The 23,426-nt window shown below is 47.7% G+C and overlaps 1 protein-coding gene across 1 annotated transcript in view; it reads right to left on the bottom strand.

Moving 5' to 3' along the window:
- The window catches only part of LOC148068445 (uncharacterized), a 64,359-nt gene extending 45,436 nt beyond the window's left edge, over positions 1-18,923 (bottom strand). The window contains exons 1-3 of the mRNA XM_087804605.1: positions 18,810-18,923; positions 18,296-18,613; positions 18,056-18,214 (exon numbers count right to left, since the gene is read on the bottom strand). Coding sequence (XP_087660731.1) covers positions 18,056-18,214; positions 18,296-18,434 — 298 coding nt within the window. The 5' untranslated portion in view covers positions 18,435-18,613; positions 18,810-18,923. The remainder of the gene's footprint in view (positions 1-18,055; positions 18,215-18,295; positions 18,614-18,809) is intronic.
- Positions 18,924-23,426: the final 4,503 nt, after the last annotated feature.

The following is a 23,426-nucleotide window of genomic DNA, read 5'->3' on the forward strand; positions in this document are numbered from 1 at the left end:
TTCAAAAAGATATATAAAACCTTAAAAAGAATGGGATGAGTCTGCGTCATGTGTGATGCAGGTTGAAGAGTCTGATGGCATGGGGGAGGAATGATCTCCTCAGTCTTTCAGTGGAGCAGGACATTGACAGCAGTCTGTCACTGAAGCTGCTCCTCTGTCGGTCTATGGTGCTGTGAAGAGGATGGTGTGGATTGTCTATGATGGACAGGAGCCTGTTGAGGGTGCGTCGCTCAGCTATGGATGTCAGACTGTCCAGTTCCGTGCCTACAACAGAGCCTGCCTTCCGTATTAATTTGTCCAGGCGTGAAGCATCCTTCTTGTTTAGACTGCCCCACCCAGCACACCACTGAGTACAGGAGGGCACTCGCTACCACAGACTGGTAGAAGGTCTGTAGCAGCTTCCTGCAGACGTTGAAGGATGCCAGCCTTCGAAGGAAATACAAGCGACTCTGTCCTTTCTTGCACAGAGCATCTGTGTTGGTGGTCCAGTCCAGCCTGTCATCCAGCTGTACTCCCAAGTATTTGTAGGTGTGCACGACCTCCACACAGTCCCCCTTGATGAGAACTGGTTCTGGGTGCACCCTGGATCTCCGGAAATCCACAACCATCTCCCTGGTCTTGGCGGTGTTTAGGAGCAGATGATTGTTGTCACACCATTTGACAAAGTCCTGGATGAGCTCCCTGTACTCGTCCTCCTTTCCGCTCTTGATACAGCCAAAAATGGCTGTGTCGTCCGCAAATCTCTGAAAATGGCAGAGCTCTGAGTTGTGCTGAAAGTCGGACGTGTACAGGGAAAACAAGACAGGAGAGAGCACAGTTCCCTTTGGCGCCCCCGTGTTGCTGACCACCATGTCAGACCTGCATTCCCCCAGTCTCACATACTGGGGTCGGCCAGTCAGGTAGTCGCTTATCCAGGCAACTAGGTGTGAATCCACTCCCATCCCCGACAGCTTGTCCCTCAGGAGCAGAGGCTGGATGGTGTTGAAGGCGCTGGAGAAGTCCAAAAATGTAATTCTCACAGCACCGTTGCCTCTGTCCAGGTGAGAGAGAGATCAGTGTTGAGGGAAGATGATGGCATCTTCCACTCCCACCTTTTCTCGGTAAGCAAACTGTAGGGGGTCAAGGGCGTGGCAGGTCTGTGGACTGAGGTGATGGAGCACCAGTCGTTCCATGGTCTTCATCACGTGCGACGTCAGGGCCACAGGTCTGAAGTCGTTCATCTCTACAGGATGGGGTTTCTTTGGGACTGGGATGATGCATGATGTCTTCCACTGCTGGGGGACCTTCCCCAGTCCCCGGCTCAGGTTGAAGATATGCTGAAGGGGGTGACCCAGTTCCCGCGCGCAGGCCTTCAGTAGTCGAGGCGACACTCCATCTGGACCTGCAGCTTTGTTGGGGCGCAGCCTCCTCAGCTCTCCATGAACCTGAGCTGCTGTGATCGTGGGTGGTGTGGTGGGGGGTTGGGAGTTGTCCTCATCTGTGTTTGTGGAGGCTTGTGTGAGTTGGGGGCTGAGGTGAGGGCTGAGGGCATCTGCATTCAGAGGTGTGAGTGGGATGGGGTGATCAAACCTGTTAAAGAACTGGTTTAACTGGTTTGCCCTTCCCACATCGCTCTCCATGGGGGTTTTCCTCTTGGAGCTGCAGCCAGTGATTGTTTTCATGCCCTCCCACACCTCCCTCATGTTGTTTTCCTAAAACTTTTGTTCAATCTTCCTTCTGTATTGCTCTTTGGCCTCTCTGAGCTGGACTCGGAGTTCCTTCTGTATCCGCTTGAGCTCCTGGGTGTCCCATCCTTGAAGGCCCTCTTTTTCTGGTTCAGAAGGCCCTTGATGTTGCTTGTAATCCAGGGCTTGTTGTTAGCAAAGCAGCGTACAGTTCTTACTGGAACAACAACGTCCATACAGAAGTTGATATACTCAGTTGTGCAGTCAACAACCTCCTCAATGTTCTCAACGTGTGATCCCTGCAAAGCATCCCAGTCAGTGGTCTCAAAGCAGTCCTGTAGGGCCAGTTCAGCCTCAGGAGACCACTTCCTGAATGTGCGTGTGACTGTAGGCAGCCTCCTCACTCTTTGGATATAGTGAGGTTTTAACAGGACCAGATTGTGATCCGCTTTTCCCAGTGCAGGCAGGGGGGAGGCTGTGTATGCATCCTTCACGTTTGCATACATCAGATCTAAAGTCCTATTCCCCCTGGTGTTACAGTCCACATACTGGTGAAAAGCAGTCAGTGTTTTGTCCAGAGTGACATGATTAAAGTCCCCAGAGATTAACACAAGGGCCTCTGGATGCTGTGTTTGTAGTTCCGCCACAGCGCTGTGGATGACGTCACACGCAGCCTCCGCGTCAGCACGCGGAGGAATGTAAACAATGAAAACATTCCATTATTATTCCATTAACAAAAACCCCCCACTCCCAACAAAAGTCGCAATACATGAATAAATATAACGCATTCCAATAAACCATTTTAACTCATAATTTGTAACTTAAATTATCACAGTTAGAACATTATATTGATATTATTCATTTTACTAATTATATTACTATTTATGTTACATATTATATTGTGTATATATATATATATATTTATATTATTTATTTACTTTGACTGTGTAACACCCTCCCCCTTCTAAAAGGCTTTGATGTCCTCGTCAAACTAACTATATTTGAGGGTTTGAGAAAAAGGGGCTTGCCACTCGATTCCCTTACCTCCCAATCTTGATGATCACACCCCTATGCGTGATGGTTAATGGCTGGTCCTTTGATTTACCAGGCTCATCATAAGTTAACCTAATGACTGGTTTTATTGTTCGTTTAGGACGCTGCACAGGGGGGCTAGTTACGGTATTTCTAGTGCCTGCCTCTTGGTGCCTATCGTGGCTAGGGTGTTCAGACACTAGATCTTCATCTTGAGTAAGCTCTTGTTCCTCATCCTCTGGTTCTGTATTGCGGCACCCAGTACTGTTGTGTTCCTCCATGCTGTCCTCCTCCAACCAGTTCTCCTCAGCGGGATCCGCTTCTGACTGTCCAGAATGGACGTCTTGAACAGGACTTGAACGTCTAACAGCATCCTTTTCCTGTTGTAACATGTCCTTCAGGTACGAACTGTAGCGTGTTGCCAGACTAGGCCACTCCACCACTGAGGCCTCTGAGGATGAACCCGAATCCTCCTGGACTGCTTGAAAAGAAGTAGGGGGGTCCGGTAAGCATTTCCTGGATCTGGTTTGTCTGGTGATGCTCTGCGTGTTATCTGCTACTGCAGTCGGCATCCGTACCAAGTGCCCAATCGGCAGGAGATGGTCACGATGGAGAGTTTTCTCTCCTCCTCTTCCATCTTCTGGTTTCACTTTATATACTGGCAAGTTTGGCATTTTTTCCAGAACCACATAGGGTATAGGCTTCCACCGACTTTCAAGCTTGTGTTTTCCTTTCAAGCCTAAATTCTTTATCAGCACCCTGTCGCCCTTTTGCAGTGCCTGGAAACCGACTCTTCGGTCGTATGCTTTCTTGTTCCTTTGATGCGTTTGGAAGCCGGCTTCTGATGCAAACTTGTAAGCATTCCGTAAGTCCTCTTTCAACTTTTCCACATACTGTGAATGGTAGCTATCCGCTTTGCCATCAGGAGAGGTTCCAAAACACACATCTACAGGCAACCTGGCCTCCCAACCAAACATCAGGAAGTAGGGTGAGTATCCTGTAGCGTCACATTTGGTGCTGTTGTAGGCGTGCACCATGTAGCCAACGTGTTTACTCCAAGTTCGTTTCTTTTCCAACCCCAGGGTGCCCAGCATAGAAAGAAGGGTTCTGTTGAATCTTTCAGGCTGCGGGTCTCCCTGTGGGTGGTAGGGGGTAGTTCTTGATTTTCTGATCCCCATCATCGTTAAGAGCTCTTTGATGAGTTGACTCTCAAAGTCTCTCCCTTGGTCCGAGTGTATTCTTGCTGGCAGTCCGTAATGAACGAAAAACTTGTCCACCAAGATCTTTGCTACAGTTTGCGCTTTCTGATTACGGCTGGGAAAGGCCTGAACATAGCGGGTGAAATTGTCCGTGACCACCAACACATTGCTAATGCCTGCAGAGTCTGGTTCCAGGGACAGAAAGTCGATGCACACTAGATCCATTGGTCCATTGCTTGTGATGTGATGCAATGGGGCTTTATGACAGGGTGTCTTTCGTCTTACACACTTTCCACAGTTTTTTATGTAGTGTTCCATATCGGGTGGAGTTGGTAAGGCTCCTGAGAAGGTGCGCAGTCGTGCGTAGCTTCCTCCCACAGCTGGTTTAGCCGTTTTTTCCAGCAGGTCGCCAACAGCACGCAGAATTGATTCAGTGGAGCTTTTAGGCGGTGGTGCACTTGGAAAAAAAGATCTGAGGTCCTCCATCGTTTTCCCCTCAGCCTGCAGCAACCCTTTAAGTTTCAAATTAAAGTCCTCCGCAGCTGCTGGTGGGACCTCTCCAATGACGATGATAGGCCATGCCTCTCCACCATCGATTGGCCTAACCTCAGGAGGAACACTCTCTTCCTTTACCACTTCCTTGCATTCACATAGAAGCATCAGCCTGTTCAGCTTCATGTTGAAGATCCTCCCACGGACACGGACACGTCCTAAAAACTTTATAGTTTCCAGAGTTTCTTCTACACTACTTATGTCCACATCTTCTGGAACGATGGCCATAAGGGCATGTGTCTCATCCAACCCCTCGCCCCGGCACCAGCTAATCAGTTCTGATATTAAAGCTGCCTTATCCATTTTATCTTATTTAATTTTAATTTTGAAAAAAGTAACTATTTGCTTGCGTGTGCTTTTTAGCTTTTAACTTTAAATTATGATTATATTTTATCAATTAATCTATCAATTATTATTATTTAAGCAACTCAAGAGGATCCCAGCGGTGCCTCCATTTTATGTAGCGCTCCCCTTACCAGGATAATGAGGGGAGGGCTTCCGGGTCCGTTAACTTAATTAATATATAAATCCCCTTGAACACACTATAGGTAAATAATAATAAAAGCACACCACGCAAGGTTTAAATTCAAAACTTAGATTTTAGTTAATAATAATAATAGCAATTTTCAAATACAAACATAAACCGGGATTGCAGAAAAACAAACCCAAATTCCAAAACAACCCGTATGTATATTCGCAATTTACACAATCAAGGGCCCACACTCACACACACACACAAGCGCACGGCCGGTTCTTTAAAGGTCCAGGGCGTTGCAGGCCTGAAGCGTGGGGGCTCCGTATTCCAACGAAAAGTGTCCCTCCTTCCAGCGGAGTGGGAAACAATATAAAAAATGCAGTACCTTTCAGCGTAGGTATGGGCGGGGGTTCGTCGGTGGGGCGCTCCAGCATCGCAACCGCGCTTCCCGCAGGTGCTGCTCACGGACTAGTTGTTGACGGCCACTGCTCAGGTTCAACTGTGTGAGCCGAACCCTCGTCCTCCGTCGGCGAGCTGACGATGTTTGGGAACTCCGAGTAACCTCCCGGACTTCGTGCGGAAGTCCAAGGCGCAGGTAACGGCCGCCCAGATTGTCGGTTTGACAATCCACGTTCGCCACCCTTGTCCGTTCCGTTTCACGGTATTTGCCCCTCTTGTCAACAGCCGCCCGACACACATCCACTTCACCCTCTACCACCGGTATTCTGCCGGTGTTCCCTCGGCAGGGGCAGGCCTATCACCTGCGCCCCCTGCGCGCACCGTTGCGCCATCAATTATTCCATTAACAAAACCCCACTCCCAACAAAAGTCGCAATACATGAATAAATATAACGCATTCCAATAAACCATTTTAACTCATAATTTGTAACTTAAATTATCACAGTTAGAACATTATATTGATATTATTCATTTTACTAATTATATTACTATTTATGTTACATATTATATTGTATATATATATATATTTATATTGTTTATTTACTTTGACTGGGTTACAGACCTATCACACAGATGACAAGCATACGAGTTAGTACAGTTGTCAATCTAATTGAGTCCAACATAGAAAAATTACCGAAATAATTCACCTTAATATAACAAAGAACTTAACTGTTAGTAAGTAAGTAAGTAAGTAATATATATTTATATAGCGCTTTTCGAGACCAGGGTCACAAAGCGCTTTAACAATCAAAACAATACTCAAAACAGTACATACTTCAAAGATCAAGACAACACCGAGAACAACACAGGAGTTCGAGAAATTCAAGGAAAAGCCTGCACAAATAGAAACGTCTTAAGATGTTTCTTAAAGGAGTCAGTAGACTCCATCAAGCGCAAAGAGAGAGGAAGATTGTTCCAAAGCTTAGGAGCAACAGCCTGAAAAGATTTCTCTCCTCTGGTCCTGAGCCGTGTGCGTGGAACCATAAGTAGATTCTGATCCACAGACCTCAGAGACCGAGCTGGGGTGTAAGGCTGGATCAGATCAGTGATGTAAGGAGGAGCCTGACCATGAATAGCTCTGAAAGTAAGAACCAGAATTTTAAAGTTGATCCTGAAAGAAACTGGAAGCCAGTGAAGAGTTTTAAGGACCGGAGAAATGTGAGTTCTTCTACTAGAGCGGGTCAGAATTCTCGCTGCAGAGTTCTGAATCAACTGCAGGCGAGACACATCCTTCTTGTTAAGACATGAAAACAAACTGTTACAATAGTCCAGACGAGAAGAAACAAACGCATGGATTACAAGCTCCAGATCATGTTGTGACAGCATTTTCCTAAGTTTAGAGATTTTTCTCAGTTGAAGGAAACAGTTTCTGGTCAGTTTTCTACAGTGTTGAACAAGAGACATGTCTTTATCAAATACAACACCCAGGTTTCTCAGGCTCAGTTTGACAGACTGACCTAAGTCACCCAAGTACTGACTCAACCCTGGAATCGTATCATCAGGAGCAATCACCAGAGTTTCAGTTTTGTCCACATTAAGCTGTAAAGTGTTTTCACTCAGCCATTGTTTGATTTCTAGCAAACAATTGACTAAGCTGTTCAGCCTTTGGGGCTCAGTTGGGTCAAAAGAGCAGTAGAGCTGGATGTCATCAGCAAAAATGTGATAAGAAACATCTGGAAATCTCTGAATGATTTTACCAAGGGGAATCAAGTACAGCAAAAACAATAAAGGACCCAGAACAGAACCTTGAGGGACTCCACACAACAGATCTGCCGATTCAGACCTCATTTGATTGGCAGATACACTAAAACTGCGCCCAGAAAGGTAAGATGAGAACCATTCTAGCACAGACCCAGACAGTCCCACTTCATCCCTTAGTCTTCTCAGCAGGATCTGGTGATCAACTGTGTCAAAGGCTGACGACAGATCCAAGAGAACCAGAACAGTGAATTTACCAGAGTCAGCCGACATCATGATGTCACTGGACACTTTCAGTAAAGCTGTCTCCGTAGAGTGATGTTTACGGAAGCCAGACTGAAACTTCTCATGGATGTCGCTCTGATCCAAGAACAAAGACAGCTGCTCGGACACCACCTTCTCCAAGATCTTGGACAAGAAAGGGAGCTTAGAAATAGGCCTGAAATTACTGAGGTCAGTTGGGTCTAAGCCTGGTTTTTTGAGCAGAGGCTCCACAATGGCATGTTTAAATGCATTGGGAAAAAACCCTGTGGAAAGGGAGAGGTTCACCATATTGGTAACCCAGGGGCCAATTACATCAAATACTTTGATAAAAAGCCTACAAGGAAGGACGTCATCTGAGCAAGAGGAGGGTTTCATCTTGTTCACTAGTGCTGAAATATCACCCAAAGATACAGCAGTGAAGGATGACCAAGAGGAGGAGATGGGCTCAGAGACAGTAGGGGTTCCCAACAAAGGGGGAGAGATTTTCTCTTTGATCAATTTAATTTTGTCAATGAAAAATCTCAACAATGCATTGCTGTCAGCTTCACAGAAGACCGGCGTGATTTGAGGAGCAGGAGACACGAGAGAATTAATCGTGTCAAACAAAACTTTGGGGTTTTTCCTATTTGCTGCTACCAGTTTTTTGATGTAATCAGATCTAGCAGTTTCTACCATCTCATTGTAAGAAGTCAACAGATCCCTGAGGTGAAGTCTGTGCACCTCAAGTTTAGTAGACTTCCAGAGACGCTCAGTCTTTCGACAAAGTCTCTTCAGACTCAGGAGATCTTCATTTGTCCAAGGGCACCGTTTTTTCTGAATTTTCAAGTTCGATTTAACAGGTGCCACTTGATCCAGTATTTCAACACAATGATCAGTAAAACAGTGAATCAAACTGTCCACATCTGGACAGTCATCAAAGGAAAGACGGTCAAACATAGCAGAAAAACTGTCTGCAGTATCGGCTGAGATGACACGCCTCTGAGACCTAACTTTCAAAGGCTTAGGTTCAGGGATGAAGTCCAGGTTGAACAAGACAAGAGAATGATCACTCAGATGGACATCATGTACAGATACATTAGAAATGTTCAGGCCAAGAGTAAAAACTAAGTCTAAAATGTGGCCTTTTTGATGAGTGGGTTCAGAAATATGTTGCTCAAAATTAAAGGCTTCAGTTAAAGTTAAAAGTTCTTTAGCAGAACACGATGTGACGTCATCAACATGAAGATTAAAGTCTCCAAGAATAAGAACAGATTCCATCTGAATAATGGAAGATAAGAAGTCACTAAAGTCTTTCAAGAACATCGCCGCAGGACCAGGCGGACGGTAGATTGACACACAATAGAAAGGTCTTGTAGAACCAACCAAGATCATCTGAGACTCAAAAGAAGTGAATTCCTGTGTCTGAATCACTTTGCAAGAACAACTCTCCCTAAAAACAGTAGCAAGACCTCCTCCACGACCAGAGAGGCGAGGCTTCCCCAGGACAGCGCTCCCTACTGGACAGAGTTCGTTCAGATGAATAAACTCTTCCTCTCTCTGCCAAGTCTCAGAAAGACATAATAAATCCAAATTAACTCTTGTGAAAAGATCATTAAGAATAAAGGATTTATTAGTAATGGAGCGAACATTAAGAAGTCCCACATTCAGCACCGATGACGTCACTGACGACGCCGCGTCACTGACAGGCGCGCAGAGCGGGATCTTTTGAAGCGAACAGCGGTCACGTGGGTACCAGCTGTCACTGAAGTTCAACTCGGTTGTAAAAGTCGAATTAAAGAGAGGAAATGAAAAAATCGTACCACCTTTCGTTGAGGTCTGGACAGACGGCAGCGCTGATGTGTCGTCACACACAGTGAGAGGGATGTCGATCAAATATCGATGACGTTCGATGACGTCAGAGTTGTTCCGAGCGATCGCAACTGCACGTCTCATCCTGACCTGTACTCCAGCCCGACTCGATCCCTTGTGGAAATCGCCCGGTACTCGAGAGATCAAACGATATTCCACAGAGTCCGAGTCGATGAGAAGCGGAGCCGGAAACACGTTCACCGGACGTTGGTAACGGTTGCGAGTGAAGTCCTCCATCGACTCTCTGATGTTGAAAAGAGCATCACGATCATAGATCCGAGATGCTTGAGACATATCTTAAGTGATATGAGCATAATATCCGGACAAGTAGTCGTTAAAACGACTGTTTTTGGCAATTATTGCAGGAGCTTACGTTTCAAGCAGCCGATCAAAGGCTCACCGGAAGTGTAAGTTGAAAGTTAAGTTAAGTTATTTTAAGTTTAGTGTTAATAACCCAAACATTCCTACCAGATAGTTGAGAGTGTCAGTAACTAGTTTCCCCTTATTGTAGTCTCTTTTGTTCTGACAGTGATAATACGAGTGCATCATTCGCTACTTGAGCCCAATTCTCCAGTTTTTCCAACCACGATTCAATTTCAGCAGCTCTCTCGTTCTGTTTCTGCTGCTCCCCAGATAGCATGTCTAAGCGTTGAATCTTCTTCTTTTTGAAAGTGTCCAGTTCTTCCCTCATGTCTTTCCCTAACTGTTCTCCAAGCGTTTGAAAATCTTCTATGTGATCTTACTAGATTGGTCATTCGGCTGAGCTGCAACAGGACGTCTCAGCAGGAGAATCATGAACGCTCTGCAAAGATTTCTGCACAGGGACCAGGACCATGGCTGAGGCTCTCAAACTGAAGTGCTTGTGCACCAACAGAAACTATGCAATACCAAAAAATATGGAGGTCTAGATATAGTTTGCAGTGTGTTATGAGTGATGTGGAAATATTTTCAGATACACAAATGTTGTTTTTACAATTGTTTGTGAAAGATTACTTGTTTGTCAAATAAATCAGTTTCATATAAAACAACACTACTGTTTTTTTTTTCGTGAGTCTGCTATGATTACATCACAGATGCGCACAATCTATTGTTTGTTGTTGACATGTCAACGTGGAGTTTCTCAAACGTCAAAGGAGGAATAAGAAGTCAAGCATTCCAACACTGGAGATCATAGCGGATCGCCAGATCTGCTGAGATTCTCACACCTGTGGTTTAGAGTTTAATCCCGAGACAGACGTGGGAACAGGGACGAGGAGGTCCAACACGGCTGAGGTCAGTTGGGACCTCATGGCATGTGAGAGGTCCACTCCTGACTTCAACCAGGTCAAGTGTGGAAGGTCCAAACTATTTGAAGCACTGAATGTATCCATCTTGCGCATGCGCAGTACGAGTTTAATACCAACAAAGTCACCTGTGACCCCTGATGACCCGGAAGGGTATATCTTCCGGTGACATCAGAGGATCTGTTCCTGCAGAATCTTCTCGCGAAATCACAAGGATTCTGAGTGACAGAACGCTCCGGCGGTCATCCGGGACTCGTAGAACCGTAGTTACATATGTAACTTTCGTTCTATTTCGTCCCTACTGAAGACCTTATTTCAAGTGTTGGGTTTTGCTGTTCTTCACACTAAACTTATGATGTTTGAATTAGAATTTATACTTTTGGACGCAATTGACTTGTCCCGTAACCCAGAACTAACTGAACCTAAGCAAGGATGTTCTGACACCACGGACTGGAACCAGGTAGCACTGATTGCTGATCAGTTTCAGGTGTGGTTTAAGGGAGAAAGGGTGACAGATCAAGTTATTTTTTGTTTTTTAAACATTTTTATTTTTGTCTTTTTATCAGGTTGATTATATTTTCCCTGTTCAAGTATGTCTAAACCAGACTTGGGCAAAGTGATTTAATTTCATTAATTTTATAACTAATGTTGATCTGTATGCCCTTTCCATCGATCCATATATCCTTCCGTCTGTGTGTTCAACAGTCTGTCCGTCTGTTCCTCAGCCAGAGGATCATCAGGGAGGTGGACTCTTTCGGGCAGGTTAGTTCTTTGAGACCCTGAAAGTCCAGACGGTGAGAACAACATGAACATCTGAGCTGGTTCTTCATGAAGCGTCTTCTTCACAGACACGACTCACCTGAGACTCTTGTCCGGTCTTCAGAGTTAGTCTCGTGGTTTAGATTCTGGCAGGAAGGAAGAGTCAAAGCTCTGCTCAGACTCTCGTCTTCCACCTGGTGACGATCTGAACAAACATGAAAGTAAAACTTGTAACTGCTTCAATCTGATTTAATGTGTTTGTGTTGTTATTTTCAAAGCCCACTAGAGGGTGATATAACATGGCTTCAAACGACTATATAAAACCTCAGATCATTTTAATCAACTGTGTATATTTTGTGGGAGGAAACCAGAGTGTCTGAAAGAGATACATGCACTCATACACCTGTAATCAAACCTGCAACCTGCTGTGACTGTGTGTTGTTATCATGTTGTGGTGAAGATGAAATATAAATAAAGCAGCACACACACCTTCATCTTTCTCCTGGACAGAGTTGACATGTGTCTCCATCAGAACATCTTCTTCACCTTCCTCACAAGAACCTTTGACTGACATTAATAAATGTGGATAAAAATTGTTTTTACACAACATTCAAATACTCTTTGTGATTGGCATGTGTGGGCCATTGCTTTTATTTTTTTTTTTTTTTTTTCAATGCACAAAATTGTTTACCATAACCACACCCACTCTGCTGTGATTGGTCAAGCTTCAGGGTGTGTCAGCGTGCATCATCGATTAATCCCAGAGGGATTCAAGGGACTCGTTGTGTGTCTCAGTGTAACAGCTCTTACTTGTTGTCTTGTGTTCTGTGAGGTCATGTGACTCCTCAACACTGGTCGTCATCAAAGATGGAGGATAATTATGTTGTTGTGTTACTGAAGTGTCCAGTTGTTGCAGTGACACACTTTCAGTCTCTTCACATCTTCTCTCCTGCTGTTGCTGCTCTTTCTCTCCCTCTGTTGATCCAGACTCTCTGTCCTGAACTTCCTTTCTGGCTCCTTCTGAGTCCAGACCAGAGTCTTGGTGTTCCTCAGCCAGAGGATCATCAGGGAGATGGACTCTGTCGGGCAGGTAAGTTCTTTGAGACCCTGAAAGTCCAGACGGTGAGAACAACATCAACATCTGAGCTGGTGTGTGTGACTTTTCTCCTATAATACTTGAGTGTAGCAGCTCTCACCTGTGTGATTGTGCTCTGTGAGGTCACATGATCCCTCCTCCGTCTCCTCAGGTCTTCTCTCCTGCTGTTGGTCGTCACTAGCATGACTTCCTCCCTCCTTTCTCTCTCCATCTGATGTTTCCTCAGCTGGGACTCTCTCCTCTCTGGCTCCTTCAGAGTCCACACCAGGTTCTGCTGGTGAGGGAGTGTGAGTGGAGGTGTTGGTCAGAGACAACTTTGATCCTCTGTCCTCGTCTGTGACTAAGTATGTCTGTGACTCTGTGTCTGTGAGTGTGTGTGTCTGTGTGTAAGTTTCTCTGAGTATGTTTGTCTTTGCATGCGTTCGTATATATGTGTGTCTGTGAGCGTGTGGCCATGGGTTTTTGTGGGTTGGTGTGTCTGGGAATTTGAGCGTGTGTGTGTTTCTGTGTCTGTGAGTGTTTAAACATTGGTTCAACGTCATTGGTGCTCCGCCCTCTAACGGCTTCGCTATTGGTTTACCCCGAGGCACCGCCTCATCTCTGAGAAAGCTTAATGAACTCGCCACCCAGCAGGGGGCAGTCCACTTCCTATAAAGGTGGGAAGCACCCGCCGCACTTTCTCCTTTTTCAACTCAGCGAGAAAGCTCCTGACAGTGGAATGTATGACGGCAAATGAATTTTGAAGTGAACCATGTGTGCACGAAGACTCCCTGAAGAGGAGACACACATGTCTGCTTCGTTTGCCTAGAGGCCCAAATCACACGTGATGATTATGTGGCCTTCCGAGCGCTTCCCACGGCTTTTGTTGGGAAGCGTTCGAGGCTTGTCGACCCACGCCGCCTCAGATCATGATTATGATCAACACAGGACTGCCACGCCTGGCCAGCCTGAGAGCAATGTTTTTTGCCCGGGGACCAGAGTCAGGTCACAGACCTGCTCTCTCGAGGCAAGCCTCCATTGGAGTGGCGGCTTCATCCAGAGGTGGTGCTCAATATCTGGGACATCTTCGGCAGAGCAGAGGTAGATCTGTTTGCCACAGAGCAGTCGACCCATTGCCCCCTCTGGTTCTCCCTGAAAGAGGAAAGCAGTCCTCTGAGCCAGGATGCTCTTGCGCACGACTGGCCAGAAGGTCTCCTCTATGCTTTCCCTACAATCCCTCTGATATTCTTAACACTACAGGGGGTCCTCCATCAGGGTCACAGGCTGCTGTTGGTAGCCCCCTTCTGGCCAGGGAGAACATGGTTTCCACTGCTGCGCAGGCTCTGCCGCAGCTCACCATGGCGCCTCCCCGACAGGAAGGATCTCCTGTCTCAGCTAGAGGGCCAGATTTGGCGTCCCGACCCTCTTCACCTGCAACCTGGGTCTGGCCGCTGCAGGGCCCAACCCGCTTCTGACGCAGTGTTCAGATGCTGTCTGCGACACTATACTAAACGCCAGGGCGCCTTCTACACGGCTGCAGTATTCAAATAGATGGCAACTGTTAACTGCATGGTGTTCAGACAGGGGTGAGGACCCTGTGCACTGTTCAGTCCCAAAGATTCTGGAGTTCCTCCAGTCACTATTGGACAGTGGCCGGTCTCCTGCTACACTGAGAGTATACGCGGCAGCCATTTCCTCTCGACATGTTCGGGTAGATGATAACACAGTGGGGTCCCACAGACTAGTGTCCCCCTTTCTAAAGGGCGCGTGAACTACATGCCCTGTCTGTGAGTGAGTCATGTCTGCGGTGGAGCTCAGACTGCTCAGGGTTTACCCTCTGACCAAATATGGCTTTTCTCCCAAAGGTTCTGTCATTATCAAACCTCAACCGTCCCATTCAAGTGGCACAACTTATTCCCCCGGAAGCGGAAGACGCGTTTGGACTGCTGTGCCCTGTGCGGGCTCCAAGAACCTATGTAGCTGCAACCGCAAGTATAAGACGGTCGGACCAGCTCCTCATTTGCTATGGTGGCCCTAGGAAAGGCTGTGCTCTTTCCAAACAGCGACTCTCACTGGATCGTGGATGTGTTTACCCACGCATATAAAGGAAGTGGTCACCCCCTGCCATTCGGGGTGAGGTGCCACTCTCCCAGAGCGATGTCTACGTCATGGGCAGCCCTATGCGGGGTACCCCTAGGGGACATCTGTGAGGCAGCATCATGGGCCTCACCAAGCACTTTTTTCAGGTTCTATCGGGTGAACGTCGCCACTCCTCATCCATGAGGTGTGGTCCGGTTGCCCGACTCTGTTGCTTCCCCTCAATGAGGTGTATGTACTAGGATTCTTTGTGACCTTGTTGTTATGGGTCATCCAGTGCTTGAAGCACCGCCTCTGGCGGTCAGTAGGGACGAAATAGAACGAAAGTTACATATGTAACTACGGTTCTACGAGTCCCGGATGACCGCCGGAGCGTTCTGTCACTCAGAATCCTTGTGATTTCGCGAGAAGATTCTGCAGGAACAGATCCTCTGATGTCACCGGAAGATATACCCTTCCGGGTCATCAGGGGTCACAGGTGACTTTGTTGGTATTAAACTCGTACTGCGCATGCGCAAGATGGATACATTCAGTGCTTGAAGCACCGCCTCTGGCAGTCATCCGGGACTCATAGAACCGTAGTTACATATGTAACTTTCGTTTTAACCTGTGATCATGTTTATGTTAGTCTGTGAGTATGGGTGTGTGTGTCTGTGAACGTGAGTTTCTGTTAGTGTAATTTTGTGTGTTTGTGTCTGTGAGTATGTGTGTCTCAGTGTAGCAGCTCTTACTTGTTGTCTTGTGTTCTGTGAGGTCGTGTGACTTCTCAACACTGGTCGTCATCAAAGATGGAGGATCATGATGTTGTTGTGTTACTGAAGTGTCCAGTTGTTGCAGCGACACACTTTCAGTCTCTTCACATTTTCTCTCCTGCTGTTGCTGCTCTTTCTCTCCCTCTGTTGATCCAGACTCTCTGTCCTGAACTTCCTTTCTGGCTCCTTCAGAGTCCAGATGAGAGTCTTGGTGTTCCTCAGCCAGAGGATCATCAGTGAGGTGGTCTCTGTCGGACAGGTTAGTTCTTTGAGACCCTGAAAGTCCAGACGGTGAGAACAACATCAACATCTGAGCTGGTGTGTGTGACTTTTCTCCTATAATACTTGAGTGTAGCAGCTCTCACCTGTGTGATTGTGCTCTGTGAGGTCACATGATCCCTCCTCCGTCTCCTCAGGTCTTCTCTCCTGCTGTTGGTCGTCACTAGAATGACTTCCTCCCTCCTTTCTCTCTCCATCTGATGTTTCCTCAGCTGGGACTCTCTCCTCTCTGGCTCCTTCAGAGTCCACACCAGGTTCTGCTGGTGAGGGAGTGTGAGTGGAGGTGTTGGTCAGAGACAACTTTGATCCTCTGTCCTCGTCTGTGACTAAGTATGTATGTGACTCTGTGTCTGTGAGTGTGTGTGTCTCTGTGTGTATGTGTGTGTGTGTCTGCGTGTGTAAGTTTCTCTGACTCTGTTTGTCTTTGCATGCGTTCGTATATATGTGTGTCTGTGAGTGTGTGGCCATGGGTTTTTGTGGGTTGGTGAGTCTGGGAATTTGAGCATGTGTGTGTTTCTGTGTCTGTGAGTGTTTAAACATGTGTTTTCCTGTTTGTGTCACTCTGTCAGCTTGTGTTAGTGATTTTGTGTGTCTAGGAGTGTGTGATGATGACATTTTTCTGACATAAATTACATTCAAATACTCTGTGATTGGCATGTTTGGGTTATTGTTTTTATTTTTTTTATTTTTTCAATGCACAAAAATCAGTATCGACTTTTCAATAAACAGTTAAACAGTGTCTCTTTGTGTGACTTTGATTGTGTCATGGACTGTGTGTCAGTGGCTTTTGTGTGTGTGTCTATCTATCTGTCGTCCATCCATCCATGTGCTTGACTAAGTTTGTGTGTGTGTCTGTGAGTGTGCGTCAGTTTTTTTATGTGTGTCTTTTGTGTGTCTCAGTGTAGCAGCTCTTACTTGTTGTCTTGTGTTCTGTGAGGTCATGTGACTCCTCAACACTGGTCGTCATCAAAGATGGAGGATCATGATGTTGTTGTGTTACTGAAGTGTCCAGTTGTTGCTGCTCCTTCTCTCCCTCTGTTGATCCAGACTCTCTGTCCTGAACGTTTCCCTGTGTGTCTCCTTCAGAGTCCAGACGAGAGTCTTGGTGTTCCTCAACCTGAGGATCATCAGGGAGATGGACTCTATCAGGCAGGTTAGTTCTTTGAGACCCTGAAAGTCCAGACAGTGAGAACAACATCAACATCTGAGCTGGTTCTTCATGAAGCTTCTTCTTCACAGACACGACTCACCTGAGACTCTTCTCCGGTCTTCAGAGTTAGTCTCGTGGTTTGTGAGAAGTAGAGAAAGTTTCTGCGAAGGAAGAGTCAAAGCTCTGCTCAGACTCTCGTCTTCCACCTGGAGATGATCTGAACAAACACAACAGTAAAACAGCTTCAGTCGTTTATATCTTCCAGGGTTTTGTGTTGATAAAGTGAGAAGTTTTTATCTTATTTAATGTGTTTGTGTTTTTTTTTTTAATGCACAAAAATCAGTATCGACTTTTCAATAAACAGTTAAATATCACATCAACTATTTTTAATATTAATGTAATTTTCTCCCTCATGAAATCTGTCTGGTGTTTGTTGGTGTTTCTTTATTTTCCATACAGACAAAAGCAATAACACACATGTCAATCAATCACAAAGTGTCAGTAGTCAGACCAATTATAATAGAAAATGATCTTAAGCCCCGCCCACTGAAAACACTAAATTCTTCTTGATATTAAATCTTGTTTACCATAACCACACCCACTCTGCTGTTATTGGTCAAGTATCAGGGTGTGTCAACACGCATCATAAATCCTGGAAGTCTCCACCTCTAAGGGACTCGTTGTATAAGCAAAGAGGGGCTTGATTACAGCTGGCTGGAGGAGGAGTGAAACCATTATTACATCTTTATAGACTCCGCTCTCGTAACCTCTAGTTCGCCCAGATTTCAGACAGGAGAGAACTTTATAAAGTAATAACTTAAAAACAGTGAGTCGTAACAGACTTTGTCTTGTTAGCGCTCCTGTGTGGGTTAACTAGACAACTTATTTCTAGACCAGAGAGAATCTTTAGCTATTTTAACGTGAACAACACATCAGTTTAGCGACCATCGCTTGTCATTTAAAATAAACTGAAAACTGAAACTGAATCAATAAACAGCAAGATTTGTTTTAGTGGAGGAAAAAAACAAGAAACACAAGATCCTTCTTTTTGTAGAAGGTTCTTGTACAAGTCTAACTAGTCTACGTTACAAACAGGAAGTCACAGAAACCTTGTTTTGTCGCCTGTTTTTCCACATCAAATTTTCCTTTTGATATAAAAATTTCTGAAAAGACAAATGAAACAGAACTTTTATTCTCTGGGGTGTTATATAGACACGTGTTATGTTTTTAATACTCTCGTCAATAAATACAGAGATAAAATTGTTCTTTCAATTCACTTTCTAATGTTTAAATAAAGAGGTGAGCTATACAAGACTAGTTTATTTCTTTACTTATAAGTAGTCGTTATTCTAGTTGTTGAACTGGTAGAAAAGTGTCACAAACTTTCTGTTCATCACAACTTATTAAAGGACATAAAACATCACAATACTAGTAAAATATGTCTTCTCTCTCACATGTTGAAAACTTACCACCTGAAGTTTCTCTTTCTTGTCCCGGGTGCACTGGTTGAGACGAGTGTGTGGAATCGTGATTTATTCCGACAGAAGCCCATTTAGCTCCGGAAACAACGACCGTAGCAGCGATGACGTCAGAATCAGCCGTTGCTGGAGCTTCTGTTAACACTTTGACTGAGGAAGACAAACCTACTATGTCAGTCTTCGTCTTATGTACCGACATAATTACAGTTTCAGAAGTGGAAACAGACTTACATGGACCACCATCATAGACTTTCTTGCAACCTTCAAATTGATAAGGGTTCTGTCCAAATGCACCAGGTGCTGATGGAGTCGGACTGCCCCCCTGGACCCGACGCTGGGTCTGGTGGTGGGTCGGGTTCGGCTGATTCATCTGACCTTGGCGAGGGCCGTACCGTCCTCTGCTATTCTTTCTGGATCGGTGCTGGTCACGTCGCTCATGTTCACGCCGATCCTGGAAATGTGAGCGTCTGGCCGACGTAGAAGGCGGTGATGCTTCCTCACGGAGAGTGTGGAGGTCTCGACGCCGGTTACGAGAAGCCCACGGTGACACTGCTCGTACATGACCGGCATTAATGGCAAGAGCTGTGACTCTGTGTGTGTGAGAGTGTGCGTCTCTGTATGTTTTTGTGTCTTTAAGTGCGTGTGTGTGTGTACTTGTGTGTGTCTTTGTGTTCGCGCGCGTGCGTGTGTGTGTGTTTATGAGACACTTCTCTCCTATGATCCACTTGAGTGTAGCAGCTCTCACCTGGTCTTCTCTCCTGCTGTTGGTCGTCACTAGCATGACTTCCTCCCTCCTTTCTCTCTCCATCTGATGTTTCCTCAGCTGGGACTCTCTCCTCTCTGGCTCCTTCAGAGTCCACACCAGAGAAACCTTTATTCTCTGGTGGGTTGTATAGAAACGTGTTTTTTTTTAATTCTCTCGTCAATAAATACAGAGATAAAATTGTTGTTTCAATTCACTTATTTGTTCATGCTTTTCCTTGATTTTCTGAAACTCCTGTGTTGTTCTCAGTGTTATCTTGAACTTTAAAGTATATCTTTTTATTGAGTATTGTTTTGATTGTTTAAGTGCTTTGTGACCATGGTCTGGAAAAGCGCTATATAAATACAAATTACTTACTTACTTACTTTCTAATGTTTGGAAATGTGTTTGTGTGTCTTTGTGTGTTTTAGCCTGTTATCATGTTTGTGTTAGTCTGTCAGCTTGTGTGAGTGACAAGGTTTGTCTGTGATTTTGTGTGTGTGTGTGTCTCAGTGTAGCAGCTCTTACTTGTTGTCTTGTGTTCTGTGAGGTCATGTGACTCCTCAACACTGGTCGTCATCAAAGATGGAGGATCATGATGTTGTTGTGTTACTGAAGTGTCCAGTTGTTGCAGCGACACACTTTCAGTCTCTTCACATCTTCTCTCCTGCTGTTGCTGCTCTTTCTCTCCCTCTGTTGATCCAGACTCTCTGTCCTGAACTTCCTTTCTGGCTCCTTCAGAGTCCAGACCAGAGTCTTGGTGTTCCTCAGCCAGAGGATCATCAGGGAGGTGGACTCTGTCGGGCCGGTTAGTTCTTTGAGACCCTGAAAGTCCAGACGGTGAGAACAACATCAACATCTGAGCTGGTTCTTCATGAAGCTTCTTCTTCACAGACACGACTCACCTGAGACTCTTCTACGATCTTCAGAGTTAGTCTCATGGTTTGGGAGAAGAAGAGCAAGTTTCCGGGAAGGAAGAGTCAAAGCTCTGCTCAGACTCTCGTCTTCCACCTGGAGATGATCTGAACAAACACGACAGTAAAACAGCTTCACTCGTTTATATCTTCCGGGATTTTGTGTTGATAAAGTGATAAGTTCTACGTTATTGGTGCTCCGCCCTCTAACGGCTTCGCTATTGGTTTACCCCGAGGCACCGCCTCGTCTCTGAGAAAGCTTAATGAACTCGCCACCCAGCAGGGGGCAGTCCACTTCCTATAAAGGCGGGAAGCACCCGCCGCACTCCCTTTTCAACTCAGCGAGAAAGCTCCTGGATCAGCATGGCGGACGTGAGCATGAAACTTGATGTAGATGGATCTTTGTGCCTGACGAAACAGAGAGCATGCGTGTCCCCCCTCCCCAGGGGGGTGTCACACGCATGCTCTCTGTTTCGTTTGCCTAGGCCCGGATCACGCGTTTGCGGATTGTGGGGCCTGCCGTATGCTTCCCGAGGAGGTCTGGGAGACGGGAAGCATACGAGGCCCGTCGGCGCACGCCGCGTCCTCCAGTCAGGTCGTGGGCCGACTACGATGAGGAGGACGACCGGCGGTGTTATGAGGCGGATCCGAGCACCCTGTTCGGTTCCGAGCCGGGGGATGTCGAAGCGGTCGGGGGAAACGGGCCGGTTCCTCGCTACCCGCTTGACGTCCTGCCGCGCATATTCACCGCCGCGGCGAACCGCATGGAGGTCGAGCTCACCCCCTGCACCTCCACTCGCGCCACCCCCGTATACATGCGGAGTGAAGGTCGGGCGGAATGAGGCTCGCAGGCCTACGGCAGCTGTGGCTAGACCTGGCCACAGCGCTGCTGGAGAGAGACCGGAGGCTGCTCCTGGACGGACCCATAACGGAGGTCCGGAACATCGTGGCTCGGCAGGAGGCAGCGCAGCAGGAGTCAGCGCAGCTCCGCCATCACCTGCATGGGCGTGAGGACGAGGCGCGACGGGGGTTCGGCGCGCGGAGACGGAGATCCGGTTCGCCGGCCTCATCATCTGGTGCTGGGTGAAAGCGTCACCAGAGCCAGCCGCCCCAGCAGCACCAGCAACAATGACAACCGTCGCCGGGATCCGCAGCAGGAGCCGGGGAGCCAGCAGCCGCAGCGGAGCCAGCAGCCGCAGCGGAGCCAGCGACGGCGAGGCTTCTTCTCAGGGGAGCCCTCCTCCCCCCTACTCTTTTAAAGGGATTTATGTAAATAAAACGAAGAAAACGTATGACGTTTCTGTGGTTCGTTCTGAGAGAGATGTTAGTAGTGTGCATGTGTTTCCGCCTGTGAGTGTGACGTATTCACAGGCGTCATTAGAAACTTTCGCCGCTAATGCTAAGCTAACATGCTCCGCCGTTCATAGTCGGCGTGAGTTTCCTCTCAGAACACAGTTCGAAGGAGGTTTTAAACCCCTACGTCCGGGTCATGCCGAGACTGTAATAACGGAGTCTGTCCACACGAATGAGGGGCAGAATCCAACCACATGTGTTTTGTTTACAGACGAGCAGAGGTCCGCGAGACCTGCTGAGTCAGCTGTGTTTACTTCCGCGTCGACCAGCGCTCGTGCCCGACAGAGCTTGACAGCTGAGGTGAGTGGAACTAGTCCGGACATGTCTGTGTTGACCGGAGGTTGTTCCTTCCCCCACAGCGCTGTCAACAAGCACTGGCACCGTGGAGGACGTCACGTTTGACGGCGGAAAAGAGGGAACGCCATGGAACTGACGCAACATGGTGCTTTTAAGCGCAAGTTTTCTCGCCGTCCTGAGACCAGGCGAGGGCGAGGAACTTCCGCCCCTTCTGGTCGATCAACTGGAGAGGTGCGTGGCGGTCGGATCTCACGAGTGATGAGCAGGTCAGGACCGCCAGCGGAGCTTGAGAATGTACGGGACCTGGTGAGTGATGCGGTGCCGACGCGCGCGCGACCTATTCTGAACTCACATCAGCTCCGGTTTAATTCTCCAGCACATTCCTCCACATCGCGGGTTTTGTCAGCTCCGTTGACACTAAGAAGTGCTCAGGGAGTTGGGAAGACTTCCGGGGGGGAAAGGGAACACGCACGACGCGCATCTGAGGTTATTCACGCGCACTTGCGCGTTTCTCCCACAGAGCCGGGTTTTATGTATGAGAGTGGGGGTTCTAGTGAATCCAACTCGAGTACATGCTCTGTTGATTCAAGTGATAGAGACGCAGCTTGTGGGGATACGCGCGCCTCCCTAACGTGCGTATCCAGCCCATTCTCCGACTGACAACACAGTTGCTGGAAGCTCGGTGTCACGTGACAACAGCAGGCAGTGTTATGTCCCTCCTGGGGCTCATGGCAGCAGCTCACACGGTATTTCGGCTGGGCTTGCTGCATATGAGGGAGCTTCAGAGATGGTTTGGTCGTCTCAAGCTAGACCTCAAGCGGGAACGAGGTCGGAAAGTGCGCCTTCCCGCTCGGGTTTTGCAGGACATCCAGTTTTGGAACTCTCTAGCCAACCTCAGACGGAGAGTTCCATTGGGTTGCGTCCTTCACTACACTCAGGTGTTCACAGACGCTTCTCTGACAGGTTGGGGAGGCTTCTCGGGTCAGGCCTATGCCAGTGGGGTCTGGAGCAGACCGGTGCTCAGACACATAAACTGGCTAGAGCTGAAGGCGATTTACAATGTCCTGCTTCACCTCTCTCCCCAACTGTCACGGTCCAACGTCCTAGTACTATCCGACAGCTCCACCGCCGTGGCGTACGTAAATCGCCAAGGTGGTGTCAGATCCCCAGCCCTTCTGAGTGTGGCAAAGAACATTTGGCTGTGGGCAGACTGTCACCTGCTTTCGCTCAGAGCTCAGCATGTACCGGGTGAGCTGAACGCAGTAGCGGACAGACTGTCGAGGGGGGCTGTCCAGGACGAATGGGGTCTGTCCGAGGCAGTGGCGAGCGAGATCGGGTCTCGGTTCGGTCACCCGGTTGCAGACCTCTTCGCCAGCAAGGAGAACTTCAAATGTCCTCTCTGTTTCTCTCTCAGGGCATCGGATTGCCCCTCACTAGGCGTGGACGCTTTAGCCCATTCGAGTTGGCCGGTCGGTCTACTGTTCGCCTTCCCTCCTCCTTCTCCCCTTGGTTCGGAGGGCGAGGCGGGAGGGGCTGAGGTTGATACTAGTAGCACCAGACTCCCCGGGGGCGCTCTGGTTCCCAGAGCTGGTGCGCATGGCAGTCGGGGCCCCGTGGGCCATCCCTTGGGCCCCCGCTGCCCTGCGTCAGGCAGGGGGGACTCTGACAGCGCCCCCGGTGCTGGGCCGGCCTATCAAGGTATGGCTCCTGCACGGGACGAGCTGAGTGGGACTTTGGACACGGGGCCCGGGCGTTCTCCACACGCTGGAGAACGCCCGGGCCCCGTCAACACGCAGGCTTTATGCCTCAAAGTGGGGGATTTCTCCCGCTGGTGTTCAGACAGGTCCTTGGACCCCAGCTCCTGTTTGGTCTCCGCTATCCTGTCTTTTCTGCAACATTTGCTGGATAGCAGACAGACTGTGGCGACACTGAGAGTGTTCGCGTCAGCCATAGCGACGAGGCATGTCGGGTTTGAGGGTGCTTCGGCTCGCGCCCACCCTCTGGTGGCTTGTTCCTGCAGGGTGCCTGCAGGCTTCGACCTCCTGCTAGGCCTTCC

Source organism: Callionymus lyra, chromosome 12 (genome assembly GCF_982586985.1).
Source record: "Callionymus lyra chromosome 12, fCalLyr1.hap1.1, whole genome shotgun sequence".
Lineage (NCBI taxonomy): Eukaryota > Metazoa > Chordata > Actinopteri > Syngnathiformes > Callionymidae > Callionymus > Callionymus lyra.